The sequence below is a fragment of the Harpegnathos saltator genome, unplaced genomic scaffold, assembly GCF_003227715.2.
Source record: "Harpegnathos saltator strain DR-91 unplaced genomic scaffold, Hsal_v8.6 scaffold649, whole genome shotgun sequence".
NCBI classification, from domain to species: domain Eukaryota; kingdom Metazoa; phylum Arthropoda; class Insecta; order Hymenoptera; family Formicidae; genus Harpegnathos; species Harpegnathos saltator.
In genome coordinates this window covers 76,231-88,686 of record NW_020230481.1, presented here as the reverse complement: position 1 = coordinate 88,686, position 12,456 = coordinate 76,231, and the positions used below count along the sequence as shown (strand labels likewise).

Here is a 12,456-nt window from a genome sequence, read left to right as displayed (position 1 = left end):
GCCATTTCTGAAACGTGTCATAACCGGTGATGAAAAATGGATCACATACGACAATCGGAAGCGTCAAAGATCATAGACGAGGGATGGTGGGCCGTCACAAGCGTTCGCGAAGCCAGGATTGACGCTGGAAAAGGAGATGCTGTGTGTGTGATGGGACTGGAAGGGAATCGTCCACCATGAGCTACTTCCAGTTGGTCAGACGATTGATTCTCAACTCTACTGTGGACAACTAGAGAGATTACGCCATGCAATTGAAAGAAAACGGCCCGAATTGAATAATAGGAAAGGTGTTGTCTTCCATCATGACAACGCCCGACCACACACTTCTTTGATGACCCGTCAAAAATTACGAGAGCTTGGTTGGGAAGTTTTGATGCATCTACCATATAGTCCAGACATAGCACCCTCAGACTATCACTTGTTCCGATCTCTGCAGAACTCTCTCAATAGAATTAAGCTGGTTTCAAAAGAAGCCTGTGAAAACCACTTGATTCAGTTTTTCAACCAAAAACCACAGAAGTTCTTCACCGATGGCATTATGACTCTACCCGAAAAATGGCGAAACATTATCGATAATAATGGAGCATATTTGGTTTAAATAAATTCATTTTCACACTATAATAAAAGCAGTTGAATTTTACTAAAAAAATGCCACGAACTTTTTCCCAAACCCCATATTTCTAACGACAGTTGGTAACATAATTTAGGACAATAGATCTTGCGTTGGATTTATTGCTTCTTTAGCACCAAAAATGTGTAGCACTGTTCGGAACCTATTTACACACATTTGACTATCTGGATATACAGGGTGTCCGAAAAGTAACGGACCACTTTAATAATTCTTCAGTATTCAAGTTTCAAGGCAAATGATCTGAATAAAAGTTGTAGGGAGTTAAGTGAACTACTTTATGATGATCTTGACTTTGACCTTGATCTCTATTTTTAAGGTCATTTAAAGGTCAACTTGTGTTTTTCAAATGGAAACCCCTATTTTTTACTTCGAATTCTGAAAGAGCGCAAAATCTTACAGTTACGTTCAGATACGTTCAGATATGTATTTTTATGGAGGGTCGAAATGAACTGTAGAGGTCATTTGAAGGTCAAACATGTTATTGGAACGAAATAGCTGGTAGATCGTCGTTTTTATGAAATATGCCCCGAATAGAAGTTGTTGGGATCAAAGAGGGTCATAAGCTGGTGGCCTTGACTTTGACCTTGATCACCATTTTCAAGTTCATTCAAAGGTCAACTTGTGTTTTTTAAATAGGAACACCTATTTTTAACCCCGGATTCTGAAGAGCGCGTTCAGGTTATTGAGTATTCAGATTGTTGTAGGAGTCAAGGCAAACGTTGAGGGTCATTCAAAGAACAAATAATGATTTGACCTTGAGAGCACAGTGTACCGTAACGGAATATGTTGCCAATGTTCACTTGATTGAATAAAATATTAGGTAACCATTGCCTGCGTAGCAGGCTGGATTTTCAGATCCCATGTGATCCAGCCATTGAAGGCAAGATCATAATGATCCAGCCACTGAAGGCAAAATCGTAATGATCCAGCCACTGAAGGCAAGATTGTAATGATCCAGCCATTGGAGGCAAGATCGTAATGATCCAGCCACTGAAGGCAAGATCTAACAAGGGGAGGAAGCATCGATCGGGAAACAGTTTGGAACAAAACTTACGGAGTTAATAGTATTTGACTACTAATAACTCATGGCAATAGCATACAATGCAGTACCTCTTCATTTTCGAAAAAAAATGGTCTAAAGAAAAGAGCTAACAAATTGTACGAGTTAGTAAGAAGGGTATTTAACGAAGCGGCGTAGCGGAACAGCGAAGGTAATAGACTACCGAGTTGACGGCTCAGGTTCGATCTCTGCTGTATGGTTTTTTTTTTAATTCTGTAAGCATAAAAGTGAAACAAAAAACATTAACAAATAATAAAACTGCGTTCCTTAAATATATTAGTGTTTGTTAAATATATTGTTAATGATTTATATTGTAAAAAAACCGTAAATCTTATCTATAAAATATATAGTGTATGAGAAAATTTTTATATAATAATTGCAATGGAAATAGGAGTAAAAATATATTTTCGCTGGAGGATTTTTAATAATTCATTACTCTCTTAAATAGAATTCGTATATACGAGAGCATTAGTGACTTCACCTTTTGAAAATCTTCATTTTCAAAAGATCTTCTAGCGATTCTACATCAACTATTTTGCTTGTTGAAGAATTCTCTGACATTGTTATGATATATGTATTTAATTTAAATATGATCACCGAACTGCTCTGTATCACTAGTAAACGCACACTGCTGCTTGCTCTATTGACGATTGTTCTGACCCTCGAATAATTTCGTCATTTCTAACGGTCGTTTAGAATGACACAAAGGAAGTTTTTGGAGGGGGATTGCCAGAAGAGATAAAGAGCTTCAACACAACATAGAGAGTTGTAACAGAAACAAATGTTTTATATATACGATATAAGATTACGAAAAATTATCTCATACTAGTTTAATAGCACTTCTATATATTTCATAACAATATTTTTATTCCTATTTCCATTGTAATTATTATATAAAAATCTTCTCATACACCAGAGCTGGCCACAATCTGCACATTTCGGGCGAAATTCAGTAGGTGACGTCTACCGTCCCCCTCGCACTGCTCCGCGCTCAGTGGCTAGGGCGACGATCGTGATGCGTTCAGGCCCGTCGCTGTATAAGAAATCGGCTGAGACGTACCCTTGCGACATATTCGATATATGCGATATATCATTAAAATTGTTTCCTCGTTTAATAATCACTTTAAAATAAATATGTTTACGTGTTTTATAAATAAATATATATATATATATAATATAGCATATGACGTCCTTAGGATTATCTTGAATATGTCCTAGGACGTCCTGGGACCAGGTGGGGACATTCTTATATCCATGCGTCACCCTGAGGATGCCCAAAGGACGTCCCATTCAGGACGCTTTTGGTACATTCTCAGGACATGTTCAGGAAAGCACGAGGATGTCCTCGGAACAGCCACAGGACGAATATTCAGAAGAGTATAAAAGTGTTCAATATGAGGTGCTAAGGGCATCCTGGAGACGTTCTGTGGATCGGATTTACAGGACACCTTTATAACATTCACAGGTCATACTCAGGAGAGAACAAGAATGTTTTCGGAACGCTTTTAAGATATCTTCAGGACAAATTCAGGACAACGCAAAGAGATTGTCGAGAGAGCCATAGGACGTCTAGTACAGTCATACTTGTGTACGTGTGTGTGCGTATATAGAAATTTCATCAATTCCGATTATAAATGAGCTATATACAGAGTGTCTCAAAAGTAACGGACCACCCTAATAACCCTATAATATTGAAGTTTCAAGGAAATCTGAATAAAAGTTATAGGGATTTAAGTGGCCTACCTTATGATGACCTTGACTTTGACCTTGACCTCTATTTTCAAGGTCATTTTAAGGTCAACTTGCGTTTTTTTAATGGCATCCCTTATTTTTTTATTACATTATTTTTTCTGCTAGTTAATTTGAACAACTTTTGTTTAAAACATTTTTCTATTTGTCTAATATTTTTTTAGATATTTCAGGAAGACGTGACTTTTGGAAATTTCAAAACCATCAAATTAACAAAAATCAGGGCGCTATTGTAACAATATATTCTTGAGATTAAATAAAGCAAAAAAGTCTAGTACCACTTTTTCTTCCAACAAATAGTTAGCGAGATATCATAAGTTAAATATTGAAAAAGTTATCAAGTTTTCCTCAAATATCTCAAAAACTATTAGACAAATTAAAAAATGTTTTAGACGAAAGTTGTTCAAATTAACTAGTAGAAAAAAACAGTGTAATAAAAAATAAGGGCCCCCATTTAAAAACGCAAGTTGCCCTTCAAATGACCTTGAAAATTGAGGTCAAGGTCAAAATCAAGATCATCATAAGGTAGCTCACTTAAATCCCTACAACTTTTATTGAAATCATCTTCCTTGAAACTTCAATACTGAAGAGTTATTAGGGTGGCCCGTTATTTTTGGGACACCCTGTATATATTTCTCTGATATATATATATTTGTTATAAATAATATCAAGTTACTAACTGAACATAAATCTTTGCAATATAATCTTTGTAATACAATAAACTATAAATAAATAAACTTATAATTCCACTTATAATCCATCGCAAAAATAGTGTGTAATAAAATAATTTTTAAGCTCCTTGGAGCTTAAATTAAACGTAAAAATAATTTTATAGAGGATTCACACTGCATTCGATGTCCGACGTATCGACAATCTGATATCTAATATTAGAACAGCTTAAAGAATACAACGTTGTTAAGTCTTTCTTAATTAGAGTCGTACCAAGGGCTGCTTTTGTCCGGGTGTGAAATTATTCATCGCTGCCCTGAGGCAAAATTTTTGATGACATTTTTCTGCAAACAATCTTGCGGAATTTTGGATGACCTTTTTTGTAGAATGACCACCCAAGACTTTTCAAATATTTCCGTCATTCGACTTATAAATATTTTTTTTATACTAATACATTACTGACGGCCTTTGATTGTCTAGGTACAGCGCACTCCTTGCATTCCCGTTTAATACAACTCTGCATATAATCAAACAAGTTATGCAAGACTTATCCGTCTACTTTCGTCATATGCTTCAGTACCAATGACATATAATAATGTGTAAACATGTATGTATGCGAGCTTTTTCTTTATAGCTTTTTCCTTATAGCTCGCTCGCTCCTCGTCATTCGTGTTCGCTCGCTCTTCGTCGCGTTCGCTCGCCTTTTGTCGCTTGCGCTCGCTCGCTCCTCGTCGTTCGCGCTCGTTCACTCCTCGTCGCGCGCGTTCGCCTCTTGTTGTTTACGTTGCCCCTCGCCGCGCGCGCTCGCCCACTGCCACTCGCAGACTCAGCCTGTATCAAATGTCTACGTGCTTACTGCGGCCGCCCTCCGCTCTCTACGCGCTCGTTGGCTCACATGTTTTAATTAATAACTCGAACTATTGGCAATTTGACATTATGGTACATGACTTTTCTTCTTGGCTACACCCAATCGATTTCCAACTTTCGTCTGCATGATCAGCTATCAAACACCCTGTATAGGGTGTCCGGTAATTAGCTACCAACCCGAAATGTTAAAGTAGATTAGGTTAAGACAAACATAAAAGTCTGATACTGTTTTGCGAAATTCGCAATAATTATCGAGTTATTAATGACAGAAATCTGAGGAATGGGAGCGCGCCGATATAGATGATTGAAGAAGCGTTGCAACTGCTTAGGCCACAGCGCGGCCCAGTCGATCCATAAACTGTTGCCAGTGCGCGGCGAGGGGAAGAACAACGCGCCGCTATTCGTTGTTTTATTTCGCCTCACTTACGTCTCACGCCGCACGCCATAACAATTGCTGAGTCGACTGGACCACGCTGTAACCCGAGAGAATACGACGCTTCTCCAATCATCCATCTCAGCGCGCGCTCATTCGTCAGATTTCTATAATTAATAATTCGATAATTATTGCAAATTTCGCAAAACGGTATGAGACTTTTATGTTTGTCTTAACTTAATTTATCTTCACACTTTGGATTGGCAGCTAATTACCGAACACCCTATATATACAGAAAGTCCCATTATTGTAATATACCATCTCCATAGGGGCGTAGAGCTAAGCGAGAGGAACAAAAATGTCTCCCCTCTATTTAGCGATATCTCGTATATTTTTTAGTAATAACCGCGTAAAATTTGATGTTTGTCAGGCCCATCGCGTCCTACAGACACTCTGAGATTACGTCTTGGCACGTTGATGCCGCGCGACGTTAGTGTTATCGCTCAACTTCGACACACAGCTCACCGCGGAGCGTCTGTAGGCCGCGATGGCGTGACCAACGCCAAACTTTACGCAGATATTACTAAAAAACTATATGAGATACCGCTAAATAGAACAGGACTTTTTCGCTCCTCTCGCTTAGCTCTACGCTCCTATGGAGATAGTGTGTTACAATTATGAGACACCCTGTATAGACACACTCACATACACACATACAGGGTTCTTAAAAAGTCTTCGAACGATAAAATATCTCGAAAGCAATCAGTTTTTGAAAAAAATGTTTCCGGCAAAAGTTGTAAGGTTTAAAATGATCTATTTACTGATCTTATCACTTTGACCTTGGCTAGCGTCAACAAGGTCAGGGCAAAGTCACCTTGAACTTTTCAAATGAAACGCCCTACTTCTTTTGGCATATTTTTATAACGTATTTCAAGAGCTTTCCAAAACACTACAACAAAGCATTTTTTTGTTAAATACATCCCGAGTTATGAAGTTACATATTCAAAGTTACAGTACCGTCGGCATTAGCATTGCCCAAGGTGTAACGTGTGGAGGTTACACGATCGGATTTACTCCTCTTGTGCGTACGTGCGTGCGTCACGCTTTATTCGATTGCTAAGGTCTTCCAAATTACGTGGTTTTGTCGTTTTACGTGGGAAGCATCTCTCATCACTTTAGAAGAAATAAACAATTTGCTCAGTCATTTCTATGAACGTTTAGCTCATTGTCAAATGGTAGAAGGAAGACAATTTTGAACATTTAATTATTTGAAGAATGTTGCGCATCTTAAAAGATGAGATAAAGTCACTTTACACAACAGAAAGGGTTTGGAGTCATGAAATACTATGGGAGTGACGAACCATAGGATCCTTGTTTCTGTTACATAACACGCAGACGCACACACACACACACACACACGCACACACACATACACGCGCGCACACACACATACACACATACACACACACACACAAGAGGTGTAAATCCGATCGTGTAACCTCCACTCGGTACATCTTGGGCAATGCTAATACCGACGGTACTGTAACTTTGAAGTTTCATAACTCGGGATATACTTAAAAAAAATACTTTGTTGTAGTGTTTTGGAAAGCTCTTGAAATACGTTATAAGAATATGCCAAAAAAAAGTAGGACGTTCTATTTGAAAAGTTCAAGGTGAAAGGTCTTTGCCCTGACCTTGTTGACGCTAGCCAAGGTCAAACTGGTGAGATCAGTAAATAGATCATTTTAAACCTTACAACTTTTGCCTGAAACATTTTTTCCAAAAACTGATTGTTTTCGAGATATTTTATCGTTCGAAGACTTTTTGAGAACCCTGTATAATGGACGTCCAATGGACATCCGTGTGCTATCTGGGTTATGACTTCTATGTTCTACCTGGGATAAGAGCAGAGTTTTGTGCTGCATAGCTGCATATTCTTCCGGGAGAGCTGAAGGCACGTTCCCAGTGAGCAAACAAAAAAGTTACAATCTACATTGCAAAATAACTTCGCAAATATTAGCAATCATGTTTCAAATTTCCGTAGAATGATCGATCTTTAGTAATACATGCCCAGATAGCACCGGACATCCAATGGATGTATGTTTCACGTCCAATTTATGTCCGTACGTCCGATTTATGTCCGTGGACATAAATTGGACGTAACAAGGATGTCCTTATTGGACATCGGATCTGTAGAACGTCCGATGTACGTCCATCGGACGTCCTATGTCCGAAGTTATGACAAACGTACGTCCTATGGACGTCTTTTGTAAAAAAAATGGACATATAATGGACGTTCAGTGGACATCCGTGTGCTATCTGGGTCATCAATGTCAAAATTATTTAGCAAATAAAGACACTTAAATTTAGCGTAAGAGAGGTCATTACTGATTTAATTATAGCCTATGTCTTTATCAAAGAAGCTGGTCTTTCAAGATTCCCGTCAAACACAACCTGAAACCGTGTGCAAAGTGTTACGTTCCTAATCTCCGTATCTTTCCAGCCCTAATCTGTTTACCTATGTCTCGAACATTCCTATCCCTTTTCAAATGTTGCTTTATGACCATACCTACTTTTATGACCCCATCCCTTTTTTTGATAATAGTTTCCCTCTAAACTTCTCACGAAACCGTTCGTCAGTCTCCAGTTGTCTTCCTTCCCATAAGGAACACCTCCCGTTCCTCTCGTAGCATATTCCTCTCGTAGAATATATTTAAATACATATATTCGAATAAACTCGTCTCTCTATAAAAAGTGTCTCTCCCCTATTCACAAAGAAATTATTATAATCATTATAATCGTTTCGAACGTAATGTCGGAACATAACAGAAGTCGTAGGATCACGTGAGATATATCTCATCGAGCACGAAATTATTTCGTCCATGTAAGATCGGTGGCTGTCAATTGAACGTGCAGTATATATCTACTTACTTAATAACACTATACTGTGGTAGAAACGTGCGGCAATAAGCGTTGTGATTTATTTTCAGTTCCAAACAGACGAAACCGAGGACGGTGCCTGCAAAACATTTATAGGTTAGATCTTCATACGAGAATGATAAAAATGGAGTTGGCTTTATTGAGAAGTAAATTTCGCGGCTCAATGCTGGGTGTTTTGGTCGGCGATTGCATTGGAAGTCCGTACGAAGGCGAGGAGACTTTGACACCCGGCATGAAAACTGTTCTACAACAGTCTTTTGACAAATTGGAGAGAACGGAATTTAAAGGTTTGGAGGTTAACAGGTTTGCTTCTGTTTTTTTTTCTTTTGCACGCAATTTCACGAATCTTAAATAACAAATTTGAATATTATTCGCGGTTACAGTTTACAGTGTCTTATTATGAGTGTATAGAAGTCTCTACATATGTGTCTTGCATCTTTGTTCGTTCAATAAATCTTATTTCTGACATGGACAACTTTTTTAACTATATAGCGCCTGTCATGCAGTTTACAGATGACTCAGCAATGACACGATCTTTAGCTGAGTCGTTAGTTGAAAGAAAATCTTTGGATATTGTTGATGTAGCAAGACGATTTGTGAAAAGTTATTATCAAGAACCCACTCGTGGTTACGGTGCCAGTATTGTAACTGTTAGTATTCTACATAATCGTTTTAATTCAGTTGTGTACTGTAAAGAAATAATACAATATAGCTAAACCATAAGTATATATTACTATATATATTTAAATTTTTTCTCAGCATATTATTAAATACAAACTTTTTTACAAATGCAAAACATGTATATATATTGTGAGATTCACTCTACTGTTGTAACTATAATTTGTCTAATAGTTATAACTCATAATAACAAAAAATGGTAATTTTCTGGTCACGTAGGTATTTCAGAAATTACGGGCTAACAAATTAACAGATATAATTAGTCCAGCAAAAGATCAATATAATGGTTTAGGTTCATTTGGTAATGGTGGAGCAATGAGAGTTGCTCCACTGTCTTTATTTTGTTACAATGACCACAATAAACTCATAGATTATGTTAAGAAGGAAACTGAAATTACACATACGCACAAGTGGGGAATAAACGGTGCTATTTTACAAGTAATTGCAAATTGATATTCATTAATAAAAGAATATTTGTATCTCTCATGACTAGATGTTTATCTCATAAATCTGTTGATTTCACAGGCTTTAGCAGTTCAACAAAGTATAAACTTAAATCCCAGTGAAGAATTAAATGTTTCTAGTTTTGTTGACAATCTCATTGACAAAATGGATAAAATTGAAGCTGATCAAACAGAAGATTAGTACGTGTGACATTCTGATATTATTAAATTTGAATGAATATATCAGCAGCAATATATAAATGTTTCTTTTCAACAGTTTAGAATTAGACGAGGGACTCTATAAGGATCAATTGTGCACAATAAAGGAATTGATTTCTGAGAATGGTGATCGTCCCCATGACGAAAAAGTAGTTCAGACCTTGGGAGTTGGTCTCAATGCTTTGTACTCTGTTCCTACCGCAATCTTTTGTTTCCTAAGGGCACAAAGACCTATCAAGGGTATAAAAACAGACAATCCTCTCAGAAGAGCTATTCAATATGCTGTAAGTTATAAGTTCAATTGGAAACTCTACCACAATATCACATAAATTATAAATCTTGCATGAAAAGAAACAAAAGTGCTATTGATATTGTTTAATATATATTGTTTATCTATTTTATAGATTACTCTAGGTGGTGATACAGACACAATTGCTAGTATGACTGGTGCGATAGCGGGTGCTTTCTACGGCGAAGAGAAGTTCAGCCCATTATTATTGGAACACTGTGAAGTGTCGGAACAGTTCCGTGAATTGGCCGACAAATTACTGGACGTAGCTACACAGGAATAATTGTTTAAATTCGTCGTATTTGTAATTACTGTGAGATATACATAATGTTAGCATTTCATTAATGTATGATAATTTTTTTGATATAGATAACTATACTGTATAGTTATTTGTATGCACTTTATTTACATCACTTGAACTATGGACAACAATTTTCTATTTAAGCGACACATTTATAATTAAATATTAAATTATAACTATGACACGGGAGATTATCTGCTTTTCACGATATATACTTTATATTTCCTGAATGTGGTGCCAAGTATATTTTTATAATTAATAATGAATTAAAAGTGGTAACTCTCTGAGCTGTTTAGAAACAAGTCTATAACTAGTGGTAACAATTTTTCTACCATTCATTTTCTATATAAGTCTTGAATCGACATTAATTTACTTATATGGCTATTATAAGCTCATGATACAAGTTATAAAATAATATCAACATATGTAACTTACATAGTCAAGAATGTAAATAGAAATGCAGTTGAAATCGTTTGAATTCTAGTCGATTTTTATTCTTTATCTTTAACTCGCGATCACAGAAGTTTTAAATATAAGCATGGTCACATAATCAATCTATAACTTTATTATAAATAAAGCGTAAGCTAAAAGTACAAAATTCATTATGTATACTATAATGATGACTAACAAGACGTTGATCGTAAATAACAATGATATGCGTATCATAAAGTAATATTTTACATAAAGTTATATAAAAATGTACATAAAGTTTGTTAAAATAAAACAATTGTTCTTTTTAAGAATTTTATATTTTTAGCATATATTTAACAATATTTTTTGAAACTTTGTTCCGGTTTAATATATTTAAAGTTTCATGTCCTTATTTATTCAGATAAATAGATATCTTAATATTAAAAAACGTGAGGACTTGCGATAAACAAAGTTTACAGATATGTTAATCATATAAATCTGATGAGCCAAAAAGGCATTGGAAGGATCCGACATTCTACTATATAAATATATATTTCTTCATAAATTTGTGTGAAGATACCAAAATAGACAAAGGTTTGGCACCTCTTGATCCTTTTCTCATAATGTAGTATAAAGCCCTAAACACAATGTCAGGCAACAGGCAGTAAGAATAAAAATAGACCAATCACAATAGATTATTCTTGTAATAGTCGATTGTGATTGGTCTATTTTTATTCTTATTGCCTGTTGCCTGACATTGTGTTTAGGGCTTTATTTTATACTTCTAAATGTCTTTTTTATGCATTTTCACACAGACTAACCATAAAATTTTATGTACTACTTATTATTACAAACAATATAAATGTCATATACTCTGACCAGCAATTATGAACATAACGAAAATACTATGATAACATATATGTTTATAAATTGACATAAATTTTACGTGATTTTTTGGTGAATATGCATGAAAGATAATATGCATAATCCCAAAAAGTATAAAAATGCAAATAGTAAGATAAGGTAAATTCCAATTAGTAATTAAGTCACAATTAACAATTTCAATGTGAAAGATAATAAATTAATAATATATCCATTAATCTAAGTATACAAATTTGATTTTGTTGGAAAAAATTTGAATATCTGAGATTCGAAGTATTGAGATTGAAGTATTATGTTTCTAATTTATGAAAATATTTTAATTTATTTATAATATTTTCTCAAAAATGACTGAAGTATTGAAGTATTTAATGATGTGATTTAAATGTCCCGGAAAATCACAATTCCAGAAATTGGTTGATTGGTTGGTTCTATATCTGGCTCCGATTTATACCAGCAGAGGTACGTTCCAAAATCAACCTTGGTTAACTTCGGAGGTTAAAGGAGTGGTAGGAGTATAGGTTACTTGAGGTACTTCTACCGTAGAAGTTATTTTGGAACGAGTATGTAGCTACCATGGTGTAAGAATATAAGGTGAACCATTGCGCATAATGGCGGCTGAATGTAGCAAGAACCAATCAGAAATTTGCCCCAAAAGTAGCGCTGAGTTTAAACACAGTTTTGATGAAATGTTGAATAGTATTATAGATAAATGGAAATATATAAAATTATATATATGTATGTAATTATATATACATATGTAATAAAATTATAATATAAAAACGTAATAACTAATGGAAACTTGTAATATAAGTATAAAATAATGATAAGTGATTATCTATATTGAGTAATATTGATATAATAATAGATATTACGCTATGTTGTAAAATGCAAAATATATTTTAAACATATAAGATAAATGTACTATATTATATTTTATGTTACAG

General features: G+C 35.3%; 1 protein-coding gene and 1 long non-coding RNA gene across 3 annotated transcripts; one reads left to right on the top strand and one right to left on the bottom strand.

Annotated features, from left to right (window-relative positions):
• Positions 1 to 2,288: 2,288 nt before the first annotated feature.
• LOC112589887 (uncharacterized) lies at positions 2,289 to 4,870 on the bottom strand. Its single transcript, XR_003113838.1, has 2 exons — positions 4,383 to 4,870; positions 2,289 to 2,724 (listed from the first exon to the last, which is right to left on the bottom strand). It is a non-coding gene; the product is annotated as an uncharacterized LOC112589887 (long non-coding RNA).
• Positions 4,871 to 7,201: 2,331 nt separating this feature from the next.
• Positions 7,202 to 10,521, top strand: LOC105181420 (poly(ADP-ribose) glycohydrolase ARH3). Of its 2 annotated transcripts, XM_011138173.3 has the most exons (7): positions 7,202 to 7,314; positions 8,340 to 8,576; positions 8,782 to 8,939; positions 9,187 to 9,405; positions 9,493 to 9,611; positions 9,688 to 9,913; positions 10,034 to 10,521. In XM_011138173.3, exons 2-7 carry the CDS (start codon positions 8,405 to 8,407, stop codon positions 10,199 to 10,201), a joined length of 1,062 nt encoding a protein of 353 aa, XP_011136475.1. In that variant the 5' UTR covers positions 7,202 to 7,314; positions 8,340 to 8,404; the 3' UTR covers positions 10,202 to 10,521. The 2 variants fall into 2 exon arrangements, with proteins under 2 accessions (XP_011136475.1, XP_019696127.1); XM_019840568.2 differs by lacking the exon at positions 7,202 to 7,314 and having other exon boundaries at positions 8,397 to 8,592.
• The last annotated feature ends 1,935 nt before the right edge of the window (positions 10,522 to 12,456 follow it).

Bases quoted from the DNA above. Each gene is read 5' to 3' on its own strand.
- LOC105181420 (XM_011138173.3), top strand. From the start codon at position 8,405: ATGATAAAAATGGAGTTGGCTTTATTGAGAAGTAAATTTCGCGGCTCA. The intron at 9,406-9,492 runs GTAATTGCAAAT...TTGATTTCACAG, and splicing joins TAAACGGTGCTATTTTACAA to GCTTTAGCAGTTCAACAAAG. The intron at 9,612-9,687 runs GTACGTGTGACA...TCTTTTCAACAG, and splicing joins GCTGATCAAACAGAAGATTA to TTTAGAATTAGACGAGGGAC.